The sequence below is a fragment of the Cyrtonyx montezumae genome, unplaced genomic scaffold, assembly GCF_038088225.1.
Source record: "Cyrtonyx montezumae isolate F1298 unplaced genomic scaffold, pur_monq_1.0 scaffold_24, whole genome shotgun sequence".
Classification (NCBI taxonomy): Eukaryota; Metazoa; Chordata; class Aves; order Galliformes; family Odontophoridae; genus Cyrtonyx; species Cyrtonyx montezumae.
In genome coordinates this window covers 5,162,180-5,182,682 of record NW_027071981.1, presented here as the reverse complement: position 1 = coordinate 5,182,682, position 20,503 = coordinate 5,162,180, and the positions used below count along the sequence as shown (strand labels likewise).

The following is a 20,503-nucleotide window of genomic DNA, read 5'->3' as shown; positions in this document are numbered from 1 at the left end:
GAACCTGTTTTACTCTTTCATGATGGGTGAGGATACAGTGTCAATTGTAGAAATAATTCTTTATTATAGCCCCACTTTTCTTTACTCTAGTTAATTTCCAGGTGATGGTGCATTAGAAGGTGCATCAATCTTGGAAAGGGGCTCTTGTGGTGCTAATCTCATTTCCTTTACTGCTACCGTAATGAGCTTTCTTCACCAAGGTTCTTCTTGTTGGGAAAGTGAGCTGTCCTGTGTATGTGTAACAGCACTACAGATCTGAAAGAGCCAAGATAGATTGAGTTGAACTGTAAAACAGACTCAAAACCTTTGAATCCTAAATATCTCAGAAGTATTTTCATCAGCAGATGTTTATAATGATTGTATTCGTAGTTACATCCTTGCAGTTGCTGTGTGGGGGAACAAATCTGAAAAATATTCTGTATAAAATTCTTGTAACATGAAATAGTAAAAATTACTTTCCTAAAGAAAGAGAACAAGTTCCCCACTTCTTGGTAGCATTGTGTTAGTTCATAAATCTTTCAACCCTTCTATACCATCCAAAATATTTTCTTCTACTGCAGGTTCAGCATCTTGTCCATCTAGATGTATATAATCTCTGGAAAGGTGTTCTGACCCACTCACATTCTGTCCCTCAATACAGGTCATGCTTTTTGACATCAAGCAAGGCCCACAAGATAATTCTGGGGAGAATTCAAAATGGAAACCAAAATGTTCTTTATTAGAGTTAGCACCTTCTTTTTTTGCTGCAAGAAAAATCATGGAGTAGTTTGTGTGGGTCTGCTTTTAAATATTTGATATTAAATTTGATATTGATATTTGATAGACTTTCATTTGGGTGACAGTTTTGTATGCAAACTTTAAAGACATGATAAAGCAGGAGTATTTCAATCAGATCTAATCTCAGTTACCTTAGAGCTAAATTGGAATGCCAGAAGATTCTCATGTGTTCTCTGCTTCCTTTTGTGTTGTTATAATGCACAGAATATTCAGGCAAAGCCACAGCAGAAACTGCATGTGGGAAGAGCTTTTGCACTGTAATGTTTTTATATGGTTGGCAACTATTACAGAGAGTACCTGAAATTACTAGACAGCTTCTGCAGAAAGCAGGAGGAGCAGAGAAGTTGCAGGGAAAGGGGAACCTCCAGTTCAAAGACATGAGTGGGTCTTCCAGCAGCAGGTGATGGGAAGCCAAACCAGAAATTGAGCATAGCTCTGACAGGGATCCTTTGACAAGAACAAGAGGGTGTGTGTATGTGAAAAAAATATACAGCTATCTAAACGTACATGTATATGCCTTCTCATTTTTGTTCAGCTTTCCCTAATTGTTTTGACTTCTTTCATTTTATTCATCCTCTTTGATATTTTATCAAAACTGGCTTTTTCTTGTGTTTCAAAGCCTTCCAGTCATCTTTGATGAGTTTTGTGTAGAGGATCAAGGCAGATACATCCCAAAGCAGCGGGCTGGGTTTTGGTTTTTTTTCAGGTCCAGTCATGAGGTTGCATTCACCAAATGCTGTGGTGGGTCTGCTAAAAATGCTGGTGGGTTTAGTCAACGTTTTCTTCTGAGCTCTGTGAGTTAAAGTGGAATTGGAGTAAAGCAGAAGCAGTGCTCATTAATGCATGAAGCATCACATGTTCTGTGTGGAACAAAGTTCTAAAAACAGTCCTCATCTCTATAGTACTCACACCCTTAAAGATGAATTCTAAAAAACCCAGTGAGAAGGCCAGGATAAATCCCAAAGTATCCTGCAGATCCTAGATTTTCATAGGCTGTGTTCACTGAAAGTGGGAGGACTAATTTCAGCAAGGTCAAATATTTTGGGAGATAGGAATTTTTGCAGTGACTGTTTAATAAGCTCAGACATGTAAGGTAGGAATTCTTTCTTTTCTGGTGGCTTCAGAAGCAGGTGTAATATACCTATTTTTGTGGCTTTCCTTATTTGTATGGGGGTGGATTGGAGAACAAATCTTTTGAGTGCCTTAGATTGAGATCAGTTGAAAATACAGTGTTTTGAAAATGTCTTATAGATTTATTTGACCATATGTATGTATGTATGTATGTGTGTATATATATATATATATATAACTAGTAGTAAATTACAAGTAAAAGGTAAAGGGCTGTTCGAATTTACTTGTTACAGTTCAATAGATCTTCACTTATCCTGATCCCATACTTGCGGATTATTTACTCTGTCATACAGTCTTTACTGAAAGATGGAAGAAAGACCAAACTGACTTTATCAGCTGTAGGTGTACAAGACCATGTTCTAGAAATGTCATTGCTGTGTCAAATGCACTGTTATTCTGCTTATATGAGTGGAATTTGGTCCCATCTGTCTTAACATTATTGTGAAGCTGTGGGGAGTGGTTAAGGTTATGTTTAGCTTTGAAGTTTATTTTCCAATTGGCAGTACAGAAAAAGAGAGTGACTGATGGTACCTCACCTCAACAGAGGAAAATAGTCTCGTTAATAACAATAAAATTTTGGGGTGCATTTACTCACTGGTGTCATATACAAATTAGGGAGGTAAATGAAGGGATGACAGGGAACAAGTCAAATCTAGCCACCAGAGAACACTGTAGAGAACAAGCCTCAGGTACTGAGCAGCACAGATCTGTGGCTTTGCCTTCCTATGCAGTTCTGTATTGCTGAAGTGGTTGAGACAGCTGTATTTGATAGATCCTTTTAAGAAGTTTAATAAAATTGGCTGCAGGCAGTCGGGTATATTCAGCACTGCCCTGTCACTTAGACAGCTGCCAGATGCTCAGACAACAGCATCATTGGCAAGTTGATATACCTGCTCTTCCCCAGGCTGTGTAGCTGGGAGAGTCCTGGATGCTTCAGGCTAGATTGCTCCCCATAGGGCATGCCGGTGTGAAAGCTCTGGGGAAAAATGGGGTCCTTTTTGCATAAATATCATGTGCAAACGAAATTTATCACAGTAAAAATTCACGGTGCAATTGGCAGTATTATGAAACAGAATTAAAGCAAAAACAAACTAGAAACAACATTTAAGTCACTGAGTGCTTTTCTTTAAAATAATTATTCAGAACAAGATTATTAATGGGTCACTTAAGATCGGTTACAGCATGCATATTCCTGAATCCCTCGTTTATTGTAGTTAAACCTGCCTATGCAGGTTGTAACCATTCACCTCACTTGTAAGGCTTGAGACATTGCTAACAACACACTGAGGGAGGGCAAGTACATGAATTTATTGGTAAGGAAATATAGTCCATCATGCAGCCATCCCAGCAGCAGTCAAGTTTGTTGGTGACAGGAGAGATGAATTATATCAGAAATAATGAATTTGCATTGAGGAGATGTTCCAGAAAAATGTTTGTTTCTTTGTAGAATAGTTCAGTTGGAAGGCACCTCCAAAGATCACTTCATCCAACTGCAATTTGTGGAAAGTAAACATTTACAAAAAAGCACTGTTATATTTTGAGAAGTCCAGTTTTGTTTACTTATGTCTTTAAACTCAAATGCAATAAATAAAAGAAGACCTAGTTCCTCATATCATAGGGCACACTTTTTGATTTCCGAAGCACTTTTGCCAGTTTCACTGTTTGATATGCCCCTGCAAGGGTAGAGGGAATGGGGAAGCATGGATTGGAGGTCTGTTGTTGCCGTTCTTGAAGATTGGACCACTGAGGACTAGTGATCTCCCCACGCTAGGGCCACTGCCATCACAGACACCAATATGGTTATGTAGAAAATGGCAAAATGGCGTTTAATAAGGCACAGCAGCTCCTTATATACATACATCTATCATCATCTACGCCCCTAAGTATGCATAATTAATTAATCTCAGAGCAGGGAAGGTCCTGTCCCGTAACATCCTGATGTCCCAGCCACGCCTACTACAACATCCCCCCCTCCCTTATGCTCGGTGAAGCCTTGCCTGTTACAGCATGAACGGTACCTGCACCTTCCCAAAACCTCCCACGTAACCCGTGATACTCTTATCATCTGTTGGACAAAAGTCCTTTCTATCATTCGTTGCAAGCAGCTTCGCAAGCATTCTACAAAGCACAGTAGCAAGCATTCTATAAAGCATGATAGACAGATCAAAATATATACAAAGATTGTGAGCACTATTGCAAAAACCTTAAACAGTAGTCTTAGTCACGAGTCCATCTGTGATTTCTTCTATCTATAACATAATACCATTCATTAACACCTTTCTGATATATCTCTCATTCCTTACTTGTTGACATCTTCAGTCTTTCCTCAAGGTAGTATAATCGTCCACACCTTTCTGATCTGTCATGGCTTCTGTGTCTCCTTTGGTCACGACTCCTGCTCCATCTTCTTTCTCTGCTTCTTGATCTCTTGTTGTCTCGTGGATGGCTCTCGTGAACCTTCTGTCAGATGTTCTTAACCCCCATTATTATTTATTAGCAAACTATTAATACTACTATTTACATACTGCAAACTAGTAACACTCTGTAACAGTATTGCTGAATGTAAGAAAGAGACAGTGATATTATAAGGAGAAAATAATAAGAAAAGCAATGATATTATAAGGACAAGAAATATTCTTAATAAGAAGTGAACAAACACACATTTCACACATAGCTTAAAGTTCCTGCAACCTGGAAATGAATCCCTGAGGATCCCATTCTTTGTGTACCAGTAACTGATTAAAAGGAATAATTGCATGTCAAACAAAATCAACCTCAGTGGGTAAACCTGATAGAGCATCACTAGTGGTATTACTTTCCTTTTGACAGCTAACATCCTAACTTGGTGACTGTGACTAAAGCTTAAGTGGTGCTGTTTCAGGGTATGCTGGATCTGAGAGACAAGATATCTCAAGAGCAGAAGCAAGCAAACTGCGCATTCAGAGTAGCACAAAGGGTTAAAATTTAAGTCAACATACACACACACACATCCATTTTAGATAAGAGTAAGCATGAAGCAGAAACTCCCTAAGCCAGGTGCATTATCAGCTATTAACCCTTGAGAAATGGCAAATCACCAGAAAGAAGAGAGAAAAGGAACATGCCAGTGGTGGATGTGAAAGGCAGTGCTAGCAAGGCATCCCCTGCTTCAGAGTGCACTTTTTCTCTCTCACCCATCGCAGATTTCACCCAACTTTAATCCTTCTCAGAGTTTGCAGTTTTTTCCATTTGTATACTGCATATGCGTGGCCAGTGCATGATGCAGAACCCAAAAGGAACACCTGCTTGCAAAACAGAATAAACTACCAAGGTCAGCTCTATCTAAAATACTTAAAGTCATAAATATCAGTTGCCTTAAAGCTATCAGAATACTTTGTTCCTTCCCAAGATCATTCTTCTGTCAGGGGATTTTAGGTTCCTAATATGGGTGCTAATTAAAGAAATCAGTGAACTTAAATATCTGTTGGGCAATATTTCTCTGTTAGGATCATATGTCAAAGTAAGATAGTGTGTGCTTTTATCTCAAGTGATGCACAGTCATATTTTTAAAATTCTGATTAGTGGGTGAAAGAGAGTTAATCATCCTAAAACAAAATCATCCCTTTACCTAGGATTCTTTTCCAGGTTTGTCTTAACAAATTAGAAAAGAGCTAATTGATAGGCTAACAACATAACTGTGCGTTCTAAATACATTAAAAGTGCTATTTCCATAGACTCCAACATTAGTAACATCAAATCTTATCTAACTCACACTTGATTTACTACTAGAATAGAAAAAGCACAGTCACTACAAAGTCTGCCGTGCACTAAATGCTGGAATGCACAGTAGTTGCCAGGCAACGCTGATAAGACAGGTCCAGGATCCCAGGGCAAATCAAGAAGTCCAGGGGAAAAAGAAACTTTTATATTGCCCCATAAAAATAAATTCCATTCCTGGGTACAGCTGCGGACAGTGTGCCCCACCTGCTCCCGGCTGTAGGCGGAAATGATATGCCCCTAGGTGTGACTGAGGAAGGTAAACTCTGTTCCTCATCCAATCCAGGCAGATCTTTGGTCTGGCCCCTCCTAGAGGGAGTAACAAGCTGGGCAGTAAGCTGGTCCTGCCCACGAGAGTCACCCATTGGCTCCTTCCATTATTTCCCCCTTTGCTCCCCCCATGTATGGAATGTAACTGAGATAAAGGATATAATGTTTTGACTAGGAATTCCAGATATGGCAGTGGTGGGTAAGTAAGCAGCTGCAGGCTTCCACCAAATTGTTTTTCATTTTCTAAACAGGAGACGATTGGTGCTGTCGGCGCCATCTTGCCCTTGTTTTTTCCCGAGCTGAGTGTGGCCGATTCTGCCAGTGTTATCTTGCTCACAGCCATCAGCGGCAGAGTGATCACTTCAGCCGGCTCTGACTCTTTTTTGTCTCTGTAAATGACAATCTCTCCCGGGCCCCCACCGGACATATGGCCTAGAAGGCCTGTGTCCAGTGCCTCGCCCCCCACTGTTGCTGCTTAAGCTCAAAAGTATTTTAGCCTCCACCCATATCTTTCCCTCCTCTCTAGCCGCTTTCAATGCTCCCAAAATGAGACCCCACGTTTTTAACTCAGACCCCATCTGGGTACTCATAGTATGTTGCACAAGCCCAGAAGTGAGGTCATCTCATCTTTGGTGGTTGAGAATCTCTCAGGGGGTTTTAACCTCCCCCTCCCACTCTAACCGGGAAATAACTGCAGTAATCTCCTTCTTAGAAGGAGCATTCTTATCAAAGTAATCCTTACATAGCAAGAATATTAACTCAATTACCGATTCCATGATCCACACTGCCAGCCAGCGTTGTCACCCCGCTGCTCTCTACTGGTCGTGTACGGTCAGTTCAAGACCTGGATTTTCCGTACTGTCACCGTGCCTTTCCACTTCTACCGGGCCCCGGCTCAGTACCATCACTGCACTGCTTCAAGCCGGAGGGAAAAAAGGGGGGGAAAGGGGAGCAGCAGTCAAATCTGCCTCACACGGGGCACCATATGTTGTCACCATTCTTGAAGATTGGACCATAGTGATCTCCCCACGCTAGGGCCACTGCCATCACAGATACCAATGTGGTTATGTAGAAAATGGCAAAATGGCGTTTAATAAGGCACGGCAGCTCCTTATATACATACATCTATCATCGTCCGCGCCCCTAAGCATGCATAATTAATTAATCTCAGAGCAGGGAAGGTCCTGTCCCGTAACATCCTGATGTCCCAGCCACGCCTACTGCAACAGAGATCTCTTTGGTAAAAGGCTGGGTTGTCAACTCTCAGCAATGCTGCTTGGGTCCTAGAACCATAGAATGGCTTAGGTTGGAAGGGATTTAAAGCCCACTCAGTTCCACCCTGTGCCGTGGGTTGGTTGCCCCCTAGCAGCTCAGGCCCATCCAACCTGGCCTTGGGCACCTCCAGGGATGGGGCACCCACAGCTCTCTGGGCAGCACTGCCAGGGCCTCACCACCCTCGTCTGACCTAAATCTACTCTCTTTTAGATTAAAGCCATTCCCCCTTGTCTTATCACTATCAGACCTCATAAAAAGTTGGGCCCCTCTTGCTTAGAATCTTTGTTCAAGTCCCAGAAGGTTGCAGTGAGGTCTCCCAGCAGCTTTCTCCAGGTTGAACAAGCCTGCCACCCTCAGTCTTTGTTCATAGAAGAGTTGCTCCAGCCCTCTGAGCATCGTGGTGGCCCCAGCAGCTCCGCATCCTTCTTGTACTGGGGGTCCTAGGCCAGGACACAGTGCTACAGATATGGCCTCACAAGGGCAGAGCACAGAGGGACAGTCCCCCTCTCACCCTTCTGCTACCCATTACCTATGTTGTTCTACCTCAGGATGCAGTTGGCCTTCCAGGCTGCAAGAGCACACTGCTGGCTCTTGTCAAGCTAGGATGCATTTTTTTTTTTTTCTGGCTTTATTGTCCCAGTTTCCTTTTCTCCTACTTGGTTATCCTACTCCATTCCCATTTTCCATCTTCCTGTATATAATTACTATAATTGGATTAGAAAAGCAGTAAGCTTTCCTGTTAAGGTATTGCTTGTTGCTTTCTTCAGCTGTGCTAGTTGGTGTAGCAAAATGCCCTCCTCTCACTGCAGCATCACTCCATAGCGTTAGATCATCAGAGCATTAGAAGGGCTTTGCTGTGAAATCAAAGGCTTTTCATATCACTTTTATGACCCACTTAGAAATTTCATTCATTTCACCTAATTCTAGGCGGTGAAAAATCTTTCGTTCACTGAAATTTTTATGTTGGTTTCTCAGTTGCAGTGAAGGAAGGAATGTATCTGGGTGGCAAAATTAGGTAGCTGGGTTGCCGTCCTCTTTGCTCCCTTTGCTTTGTGCTTTTTTCACAGGAGCTCTTCTGCTGATTTTAATGAAACTTCCTATAGAAATGAGATGCTCATCAGCATACTGATGGCACAAGCTTGGAGTGCTTTAAAAGGAGTATCTTCCACTGAAAGCCATTACATGTAGTTTTTTACTGTACAAATTGGAACCACATTCTCTACAATAGTGAACTCTGTGTGTACAGGGAAAGTATGGTCAATATTTTTATGTGCATCTCTATATGTATGCATATACGCATAATTTTATATAAGAATAGATGCACTTAACATATAGAGAGGCTGTGCTACACTTGTGTTGGGTGCTGTTCATTAGTGGAACACCCACTAATTGTAATGCTGTGAGCTGCATAATTGCAGCAACAAGTGATTGGGGATATTTTAAGGTGTTTACAGACTTGTCAGTCTACTCTGGAATATGGAATACATATGTTCAGTTTTTTTATTTGCAATCAGTGATCCTTATTTAAAAACAAACAAACAACAAAAGCCCAAAAAACTTGCTTGTGCGATAACAGAAAAGTTAAGTACACCATAACTTATAGAATATAAGGAAATTACAGTTACCCATTTTAATCTGATAGCTCTGTATGCTGCATAGTTCTGAGTGTGGTGTGCTATGTGGCAATACTTCTGTTTTTTCTTTTTATATCATGTGATACAGATGACAGTCTTGGATGAGACATGGACAGTATTCAGAAGATACAGTCGTTTTCGGGAAATGCATAGAACTTTAAAATTGAAGTACCCAGAGGTAAGTTTTGGTAAAATTTGTTTTGCAGGAAAGAGTGGAGCCTTGAAAATAACTTTGTGAGTTTGTTTGTTTGATTGTTTTTGCCTTTTTTGAGAGGAGAGCAGGAGAGAAGCTGACACAAAACCAGTATGCTTCTTAGTAAAAATGCAAGCTCTTTGGCAGTTTGAAGCTCCAAGGCTGATAGAGCCAGGATGGATCGTTGCATGCTGTTTCTGCAGTGAAACCATGACTAAATGTGCTGCCTCTAGCCATTAATTCCCTTTACCTCTGGCTGGAGTCATTCCCTGGAGGTTGCTGCTTTGTTCATTGCAAAATACTTGAAGTCATACCATGTCATCCTGACAGCTCCTCATTTAAAAGAAGTGCGCTGTTCCACAGATACCCTTTTGTGATAGTGGTTTCCAGGCTTCTGCAAAATGGAAAATTGATCTTTCTGACCACCTCTGAGACTTTGAGCATTCAGGATATGAAGAGCTGTGCCTAACAACACTTTAGTTCATTGCAGTGAGTGTTTGTAAAATTACAGTTCTTGGTTTCCACATCTCGCTTTTGATTGTTAATGTTTTGCTTCCTTTCTCCTTGTTCTGTTGGATATTAGAAGAAATAAATCATTAAAGCAATTGAAGTGGTCCTAATTTGAGAATTGTCTCAAGGAAGGAAGCATAAACCATATATTTTTACGGGCTACATATTAGAAGACATTAATGTGTCAGGGAGTATGATGCAATAGCTTTCTTGATTTTCTTTCTTATGTATTCTTTAAGCTAAAAATGAGTTGACCTTGAGGTTTTAAAGAGTAGAATACCAAGAGTCTGTGTCTGGAGGTTCTGGAACTTAAGATTATTCCTGTTCCAAAAGACTATGAAACCCAGAAACTGAAACTTTACATAAAGAAGAGTAAGCCTAAGGAGAGTAAAATTACAGTCATCTTTTCTGATTGTCAGGAAGTTCTAAAAGATCAAAATGAATTTTGAGTAGAAAATTGAAACATTCTCTTTTCACAAATGCTTTTAAAAATATTATTTTGAATGAACATCACTGTGATATTTTTCATTCAAAGAAATTGCTACAGGGATACAGTACGTAGACGCTAATATCCTAATTGCACCTAACTCCTGAAAAAATGGCTAGACTGTCACCCATTTGAAATAGAAAAGGGTTACCTGAATCCTTCTGCAGACTGATGTTTCCCTTTTAGGAAAACGTGTTTGAGAAGACTTCTTCAGAGCCTGTTATCAGACCTGATGGTACACTGAGGAGCAATTGAATGTGACATTTGCAATTATTTCAGGAGATCAACTTCATTGTAGTCTGTAGTAATCAAATTCAGAAAGAATCTGATGTTCCTAAAGCCTCCATTAAATTGTCCCTTGTGCTGCAGCATGTTATTGTCAACTTCTTGAACTGAGCATATGTGACTCACAGGCTGACAAAGTCAAGCTTTTTATTGCTACAGGAGGAGGATTTTTTCTTAAGAATCATGAGAACTTTGGAGTGGTATTGGTAGGACAGAAGAAAAAACAGTAGACCTTCTGCAGGTTTCTTAGTAGCTTTTAGCAAGAGGCATAGGGGCTTTGATGTTGTGTTATCTCCATGCATCTCCTGAGAACAATTATAGGTAAATAATTATCTTCCTCAAATGTGGAGAATACATGCTTGAAATAAGTAATTTTCATTCCTTATGCTCCTTCACTAGCTGCAGTCATGCTGACAAGCTCAATTTATTTTCTGTTTTAATGTACTAATTTGTTTCTTATTGACACTTCTGTGCTGCCATATATTTGGTCTTAGGTCAATTTATTGAGATCGATGTCTAGTAAATTAACAGAATTATTGGCTTAACTATACAGGTGATTAAATTTCCATGTAGGAGAGGCATCATAGTATGTTTTATTGAGTTATCTGCTCTTTCCTCAACAGTCTTTATGTAAGTCGGGGCAAATACCAAGTCGTACAAGTTTGTCGATACACCTTTCCCTAAAGTCTGGTACTTTTTGGAGAAGTGTATTAATGTGTATTGGTTTCCAGTGTGCTTGAAAGAAATGATAAGCCCTCTTACTATCTTAAACTGAAGGTCTATAAATTTATTAGAATCTTCTTCCAGCCTTTGTCTAGACCCCTCTTCAAAGCAACCTTAAATAAGTGATTGATCAGATTCAATATGCATATCTTTTCTAAGTACAAAGCACTCTAAAGCACAGGAAAAGAGAGGTAAGCATTTGGTCAAGTCATCCACTGCTTTTATGGTAGTTTTCTCCCTGTCACTGAAGTACCTACTCTGGAAGCCCTGTTCCTTTCAGCAGCGATGCTGCCTTCTTTGTTTTATGTAGTACAGGTCTCTGTGGCGTGTCCTCTCCTTTGACACTTATAGCACCAGAAATAAATGGCAAGTTTGTTGGCAGAAGAAACCTAGCTACTCTGCAGCTGGTTTCTTCTGCTCATAAGCATTTCCACAAATGATGCCCTTGTTTATTAGAGGGTAAGAGCACATTGTAATGAAGGAAACTTTTAATATCCCTTGCTGTAGTAAAGTTTTGGTGTTTTTTTTTTCTTCGAAGGAGTCTCACTATCAGTGTTACATAGGTGAATGAGAATGTTTTCCTATATTTTAGCCTTTTTGGTTTTGAATAGCCTTAATTTAGGGAAATTTGGAATTAATTTTGCAGTGAGTAGGAGCTTGGTTTGTTTGGCAAACTGAAAGTCATCTGTCTCCTTTCATTTGCCAGTGGCCTAATTTGGCATTCATTATGGCACTAAAATACATTTCAATAACAAGTTTGGCAGAGTTGGCTCCATACTTACTATGTTTTATTCCAAAGAAATTAGATCCTTAAATGTCATCAGAACCCATCAAAGTTGGATTTTATTCTGTATAGCTCACCTTCCAGCCCTAAATTAATATTTATAATGAATGGAGAAAATGCTGTGAATGTGTTTACCATATGAGTGTCCTGCTTTTTAGAAGTGACCTTAACAGCTCATTAGTTGCTCAGCTCTGAATTACTACATCAGTACTTGCTGATGTTGCATTTTGTGTTGCTGCCACTAAATTCCCAAAGGAATGCACTGGAAAACTGATTTGTTGGTAAGATTTAAAAAAAATATATGTCTTTTCGGAAGTAGAAACTGTCTTACAGTCTCAGAATATGTTATATTTTATGTACCTTCACATTTCTTGTTATGTAAATGGCAGGATGGTGATGACTACTTATCTAATAGAAACATGTCACTTACAAATTAGGAAGGACTGGAGAGGTTGCAGCAGGGTGAGATTGTGCCAGAGGCAGACAAACACCAGTAATTTAAGTTCTTTTTTTTTGGGTTTTCATTGTAAGCTTTGCTCGCAGAGTTCCCTTTCACTTTTCTGGAAACTTCCGTGTATGAAAATCTCTAAATGGTGTAAAGAGAAGCACATAGCATCAAGGCATTTTTAGACCTAATAGTGAATCACTGTCTTAAAATATTTGTAAATCCATGCAGAGATTGCCGAAGAGCAGTTGAAATGTGTACTTTCATTTATAGGTTAATTCATGAAGATAAGGATGTATATGCAGGCAAGACTTTGAAAGAAGTGCTAAAGCTATTGGCTTCTAGCTCATTTAACATGATCTAGTAATTTGTGTATTTGTATATGATATATGATGGTCTATAAAGTATATAAAGTAATATTTATGTATTTCCCTGTCTAAAGCACAAGAGTGGTTATTAGTTTTGCAGAATTTCAGGCCTCATAATTGAGCCAGCTTCCCCTTCCACTGGTCTGGTTTATATCACACTATGGGACCAAAAGGATGCATAATATCCATATCTGAAGTGGAAAGAAATGTTTTACATAAGCTTGAGCCTTCAATCCAGAGTTGCCATGTGTTCTGCCTCTATCCCATGTGCTATTCCCACTAGGGAAATGAGTATGAGACATATTGCAGTTACACATCTAGTACCATGCATCTTGGTAGTTAGGATTGCTGCATGTTGCAGAGGTTGGGAGTGTTTGCTTGGATGATAGGGTTTCTCAGGTACTTAAGTGTTGGACAGTAAAGATAGTATTTTATAGCAATTATAATTGATAGGAAAAAATGCTGTCTTTCTGTTTTCATTTTTTAGTCTAGATTTCTGGAGTAAAGGCTCTTATTGGTAGTGTCAATGGGAGTCATACTACCTCATTTTACATCTGAAGGCAATACCCTGTTAATCAGCAGTCTGTTTGACAGAGTGTAGTTCTTTCAGAGTGAACTCAAGGTTCCTGCTTTCTTGCTTTGTATAAGAATTGCACGAAACTCAAAAAGCAGAAAATATTTCTCAAGCATGTCAGAAATAGCATGTGAATGTTTTTGAATATAATGAATTCCAATTATTTTGTATAAGCTTATTTTTAAAATATTTAAAGTATTTCAGATTTTTGAAAATTCAAAGTAGAATGATTTGCATTGGAAGGAGCATTTGAAGGCCACCCGGTCAAACCCCCTGCACTGAACAGGGCCACCCACAGCTCCATCTGAGCTCAGAGCCCCATCCAGTCTGTTTCGTATCTCAGTGAGTTCACTTCCTGTTTCAACCAACCGTACTTCCTGCAGCCACCCAACTTTATGTAAATTAATGCTGTTAAAATATAAGACATCAGTGTTCTAATCCCTTCTGAAGAGCTTTGGAAGCTCTTCTCTTGTCCCACTTATTATCTAGGATTAATACTGCTGTGCAGTAATGAGAAGAGGTGTGAATTGTTGACACAGCTATCAGGAATTGATCTCATGGTCCTTTCCTTTTGCCTCCATCCTCCTCTTCTGGGTGGCAGCCAGGGAAGGAAGGGATCTACATTTTCTTTTTTGAATGGCCTCTACATCTGTTGCTCCTGATAAGTAATAAGCAGAAGAAGTCCTCAGGACAAAATGCCAGCACGTTTAGTGGTGAGGGAATGAATATGAGGTGAAGCTGTTGGCTTAGGAGAGCATTTCTGGCTTTGGAGAGAGGTTATTTCCAGGGTCATTGACAGATAAATACAACTTCTTCCTAACTTTCAAGACATGATTGGTGTTGTTTTTTGTTGTTGTTGTTCATTATTTTGTGTTCTTCTTCAGATAGTTTTAAGGACAGTCAGCCAACTTCTGAGTATGTGTGTAATTATTTTTCTTTAAATCTCCCTCATAAGAAAAAAAGCAGCTAGATAAATTAAGCAAAGAGGGAGCAGTAAGTCAGCATTCCTTGTGCAGAGCACTTAGGGCAGCTGCAGTTTCTCAGCTGGGAGTGAAGCTTTCTGACTGCTTCAACTTTCTGACTTGTAACTGTGCAGCTGCAGCATTTCATTAAATGTAGAGCTTGTGTTAATCTCCTGGGATTACTTTGAGGGGGAAAAGGATGGGGAAGCAATAACTTTGAGGTGTTTGGTTTACAGGGCTGCGGAGCCAGTTGCCATGTAACTGGTGAGCTCCTGGAGTGCAGGAGCTGCTTTGGCGACAGAAGACAAAAGCTTGTTGTGCCAGAACTGGTCTGTCAGAAGCTCTGCTGGTTTTACCGTTGGATTTGTCTTTTACTGGTGTCTATAACTGCATATTTAATTAATAGATAAGATTTAGATAATGCACGTACATTGAATGCATAATTCTGCACATTTGAATATTCTTAGTGTTCATTCTGTCACCAGTTTGCGGGACAGTTTGACCCGGTACCGTGTCAATTGAGGCAGGGGACCCACGGGCCCACACCCCGGGGAAGGGGAAGGGGAATGGGGAAAGGGAAAAGGGAGAAGGGAGATGGGCCTAAGAACAAAACAGTGGCAACGATCTGAGGAGGAAAGCTAATTTACTAAATAAGATATCAGAAAGGAAAATAACACAATATAATATAATATAATTGGAATTGAGGCTAATGAATCAAATAAAATGAGCAAGAGAGAGTGTCCGATAAACCGAAGGCCTTAACGCTAATGCTGAAGGCGGATGGCTGCAACAAACACCCACTGCTGAGCTCGATCCCGAAGGGAAGAGAGAGTCCCGTGACTGCGGAGAGTTTTTATCTTTCCCTCTGGGTGGAAATATGTAAAAATGCAAAGCATCGCAAAGACCTCTGGGGAATGTAGTTCTTCTTCTCTTCTGAAACATGTACACCCAGAACTATCAACAATCCGCAGAACTGGAGCATTAACTCTTTAACTCCCAATACACCACATGATGTTATGATGTGGAATATCAATAATACAACAGAAATCATAAAACCATAACACAGTCATAGGAAGCGTAAAGCACTGAAGCTGTAAGTAACTGAAAACTTCTAAGACAGTATTGAAAATGAGTTTGTTCTGAAACCTTCAGTGTCTGAAGTCCCAATCCTTTCAAAGGTTCAGTGGTTGCTGAGATTGATGTTGAGAAAGTCCTAACCAAATAGCAATTAAAATCAAAGGTTACATGGAATAGAGATAGCAAGGAGTAGCAAATAGCAACGATCATGATGGTAACAGGTCTTGCTGTGTTATTTTATTATTTTAGAAAGTCTGATTTTGTCTGTATGGGGATTCTTAATTCAAGTTCTTTTAGCTTCTAGGAATTTTGTGTCCCTTAGAGAGAGTATTATATAACAATATTTCAAGTTTTATTTTGCATTTGACAGACTGACCCACGGAAGAAATGAACTTACTGGTGGTTCTTGACTCAGCTGGAAGGATGCTATCAAACTTGATATTAGTTTTAAAAATTCTGGAATATGTACTGTAGTTTTGTTTTATACAGTAGAAAAATGTAATAGAGAACCAGACCTCCCCTGTAAATCTTAGGACAACCACCAAACATGAAAAAACAGTCTAAAAATTGTGAGATTTTTGTGTGCAGACTCGTGAACAGTGAATGCCATGATGTGTATTAGATGTGTATTAGAGTAATACATCTAGTAGGATCATAAGCATACAGAAAAGGGCATAGAAATAGTTTTTGAAGTGCAGATCATAAAGGCAGGCTTAATTCTTGCTCTCTTGCTGGACACTTTGCTAGTCTTAGTGTATCTTTCCATAAATATTGAAGGAAAAATAGAGTAGTAATCTTCAGAACCTTTAAATGTGTGTAAACCTTACGATTCTATTATACAAGCATGTGATTATAGCCTTCACCTTTATTCAGTGCAAATTACAGTAATTATGGTATTGATAATTATAGATTTTAACGTCTCTGTTCTTGTCACCAGTAACAGCCAGGAAGTACAAACACAGGAAGCATATTTTGTCATATACACTTTTCCAGCTCTCATTCCTAATTATGTTATGTTCAGAGAACTGTGAAAGCCTGTGGATTTATATGCATAGTGCTGTGTCAGCCTTAGTTTGCTATGAGCTCCAGAGGTAGTGTGAGCAGTAGATCCCAAAGTGCTTAAACTGGCCTTTCCTTCTACTGCATGAAACTTTTTGCTACTGCTGTTTTTAAAAGAGCTTTCAGCACTTTGCTCAGTACAACTGTCTATAAATGCATATGAACATGAGAGTCTTTTCCTGTAACGAACTGCAAAAATTATCCCTGATAACTGCATCATGTAGTTCAGGGGGGGTGATATTTATAAGATAAGGGGGGGTGCATTTATTCCATGTGGTGTCTCTGGATTCATACTTGCTATCCAGGATGTGAGCATCAGCAGCATAGCAAAACCACGGGCACGTTTGGTTCCAGCACAGTACATGGTTATTCAGTTTCTAGTGTGAAAATGAATTCAGTCTGAATTTCTTGCCACAAAACTGAATGTGAACATCTAATAGCCTTGTGAAAACCTAGCTTTGGGATTAATTTGGGATTATTGTTTTGTATGCTACAATTTTGCAGCCAAGTTTTTTTGTTTGATAGTTGCAGTTTTGCAAGACATACAATTTCTGCCCATCTTTTCCCCCTTCTCCCTCCCTGCTATGCTATGCTCAGTGATGAGACCTGCTTTTTTGTCCCTCCTCAGCAACTAATGGAACTTTTCAGTTTCCAACAATTCTGTAGGAAAATACCATTGGTTTTATAGATCTCCAAATAAATTCGGTACAAGACAGTTAACCTACAGGCAGAAATAGAATGCCGGGTCTTAACTGATTGTGCCATGCCAAATCTATAAGGTTAACTCAGCATACATTAAAAAAGAAGCCCTTGAAAGGGATAAGTTCATAATTCACAAAGCATTTGACAGCATGATTGCTTTGATTATTTTATAATCTGATTTTCAACGTTCTGCCTAGTTATCTAGTGAATTTGCATGATATCAAAATGTTCTCTTTTTTCTAATCAATAAAATAGTTTCAGATGGATAATAGCTGTCTGTGAGAGAGGAATGCCTCTGAGAAGAACGATTCTGAGACAGTTTAATTTGGGTCTTATTTGCTCACTGAAGTTCGGTCATTTCTTAGCTGCTCGTGAGTATCTGTAGGCATTAGGAATGCCTTCAGCTGCAACCCTGTCTTTCTTTTTTCTTCGTCCTTAGTGAAAAGCAGAAGGGAAGACGAGTTTTTGCTGCTCCTTTCTTATTTTTTTAGCAATAATTGTCTTGCTTCAGAAGACTTTTAAGACTCTTGCTCCATTAATCGGTAGCTGTTACTGACAGGCTCACTATCTTCTAATAGTTTTGTGAGGAACGACGTTCTCACAGTGTAGCAGGGCTAGGTCACTAGATTAAGTAGTTTTTCAAGAAGAATCACTTTGGTTTCTGTTGATTTAGGATACGATGACCCAACTGTAACTCGGGTTTTTATGAAAATATCCAAGTTACTTTTGAACCAATAGTGTAGACAGTAGCAAAAACTGTCTGGTTCCAAATATACAGCCAGTAGCATTTTTTCCCTTACACATATAGATGATATTACTGACACAGCTGCAGATTTGCAGCTATTACAGTACATTTAAATCACTCTCAGATCAGGAGCATGTTACCAAGTTTTTCCTGAGGCTCAGTATCTAAGGGGGAGCTACAGGAAAGCAGAGGGCAGGCTCTTTAGCAGGATCTGTGGTGATAGGGGAAGTGGCTTAAAGCTCAAAGAGAGGAGATTTAGGTCAGATATAAGGAAAAACGTTTACAGCAAGCGTGGTGAGGCACTGGAACTGGTTGCCCTGTGATGTATTTAGTGCCCCTTCCCTGGAGACTTCAAATGTGAGGCTGGATCAAAGGTGAGGCTGGATCAAAGGTGACCCTGGGCAGTCTGCTCTACTTGCCCAGTGCATTGCAGGGGAGTTGGATGAGATGGTCTTCAGAGGTCCTCTCCAACTCTAAGAATTCTATGATTCATTGTCACTGGTTTTCAGCAGAATGTTACAAGATTCTCCTTGGTGTGTTTCTCTGAAGCCTCTGGGAACACGTCAAAGCAAATTGCAAGTTCTACTGCTTACTTAGAGAATTTAGATGTTTATTTGGATTTTGATGTATTAAGCAAACAAATGACTTATTGTCTAAATGGGATTGAGATATGGATGACTTAACTGATGGAAGTGCCATTCGCATAGTACTGGAGTAGTCTGAAGGAAGGAAAAGCTCTTGAAAACTCTTTTCCCCTCTGTATTTGACAATAGGTGTTGTATGTTCCAATATAAATATGGCTTACAGTTTATCCAACAGCTCTTAAAGAGTTGAAGTAGAGGTATATTTTATGCTGAAGTATCACTTGTCATTTATGCTTATGATATGTAAAGATCAGAATGAAGCATGGTTCCTTATTTCCGTGGACCCCATTTGCCTTTCCTACAGAGAAAGAAAAGCCTTCATATGGTCCTTGAGAGCATCTACTTCAAGTACTCTGCCCTGAACTCCTGCACTGGAGTATCTACACACGTGCTGGGGAGCAGCAAGGTCAGGGCTTATCCACGAGGGAGGGCATCCCAGGAGCTGGAGGGGTCTGCACCATGGGTAGCAGGGAGCTCAGTGTTGGGGCACAGTCCAGTGCTGCAGAAGCAGGATCAGTGATCACTGGGCAAGGTGAGCAAACAGACCAGGTCCAGGCCCCTGCCAGGGTGGATCAATGGCTAATGAAGTATCAGGGGACACTAACTATAGCTGTGATGATGTGTTGTGAATATCCCCCTGCTTAATATATGATGTTTTCGCTAGAAAGGTTAAAGGGTGAATTTCTTCTTTTTAAAACCAACCAACCAAAAAAAAAAACCAACTACGTAGCCACAAAACACTACGTGAATATTACAACAATGCTAGCCATTAAGAGGCACTTTTTACCTAAGGGTCTGTTATAAATATTTGTTTATCTTGTTCTGGTAATGAGGTTTCAGGCGTGCTGTGGTGAAAATAATGTTCTGTTTCTTAATTAAAAATGGGTTGGCTGTAGAAGCAAGGAAGAAAACATATTTCTAGAACCAGTAATGCACTTTGTTTCTAAATGAGCAACATTGGTTGTGTGTTCACAATAGGATCTTCCTTTAAGGGTCTTGGGGCAATTTCTTTACTGCTGTAAAGTAAGTAAATAATAATAGTAATAAAAAAATTCTGATCTTTTTACCATCCGTGTCTGCAACACAGAGCATTCAGTAGGCTCCATCTTACAGGAAAATTTTCTATCCCACTACAGAGCCCAAAACAAGAAAATCCAAGCAGTAGAATTTATTAGACATCTCTGCATGACAAAAATCAATAGAATGCAATCTCTTGTGGTTTAATATGAAAATATACCTAAAAAAGCAGTGACTCTCAAAAAAAATACTGAGCTAGCGATACAAAATTGAAAATGTCAAGAAGTAGAAAACTAAATGTAGAAGATGCAATCTGGTTTACTGTGGGGTGTATTTCAGAACCAGACAGAAATGTGGAGGACAAGCTACGGAATCTCCTTTAAGAGGCAAAATCTGTGATGGCATGTCTGTAATGCAGGTGCCAGTGAGATGAAAAAGCACAACTTTCCATGGCTGCAGGGCTTTGAGAGGCAGAGTTAAAACATTCAGTTAATTTATAATTATCTATAAATGGTTATGAAGCTTTGAGTGATAAAAATAACCAAAGCTAAGGTTCTGGCCAGTTTCTTCTCGACTGAATCCATTATTTTTACCATACTTAGTTCTAACTATTGGATGCTGATGATACTTTATTGACTTTTGTTGTACAATGCTGCTGGCAGTGCAGAGCTGAGGTTGTTTGAATGCGTGCTTTACATTTTAGATGAAATACTTAGAATTTATTTCAAACTTCATCTTCATACCCTGTGTTGTGGTCTAATGTATTTTACTGGAAAGAAATACAGCATAAAATATTTTGCAGTATTTTAATCACTGCACTTTATATTCTAAGTCCCTTTAAAAAAAATTTTTTTTTAATCAGGGTCTGTAACAACGCCCTTAAGATTGTCCCAGTTTTTAACTATTTCAGAATTATTAAAGTAATTGCAAAGTACTGTATTTCAGGGTTTCATTTCCATTTTTGGATAAGCATAATTTTCGTTCTGATTGCACTTAAAGGCTCTTACATGCTGCAACTCATTGTAAGACTGTAAATAAACAGAAAAAATCCCTGTGGTCACGTAGCTTGCCCCCATTCCCTTGGG

The 20,503-nt window shown here is 39.5% G+C and overlaps 1 protein-coding gene across 2 annotated transcripts in view; it reads left to right on the top strand.

The window, feature by feature from the left end:
• The window catches only part of KIF16B (kinesin family member 16B), a 134,125-nt gene that overhangs the window by 85,250 nt on the left and 28,372 nt on the right, over positions 1-20,503 (top strand). For both annotated transcript variants that reach the window (XM_065739534.1, XM_065739533.1), the window contains one exon: positions 8,932-9,021. In XM_065739534.1, coding sequence (XP_065595606.1) covers positions 8,932-9,021 — 90 coding nt within the window. The remainder of the gene's footprint in view (positions 1-8,931; positions 9,022-20,503) is intronic.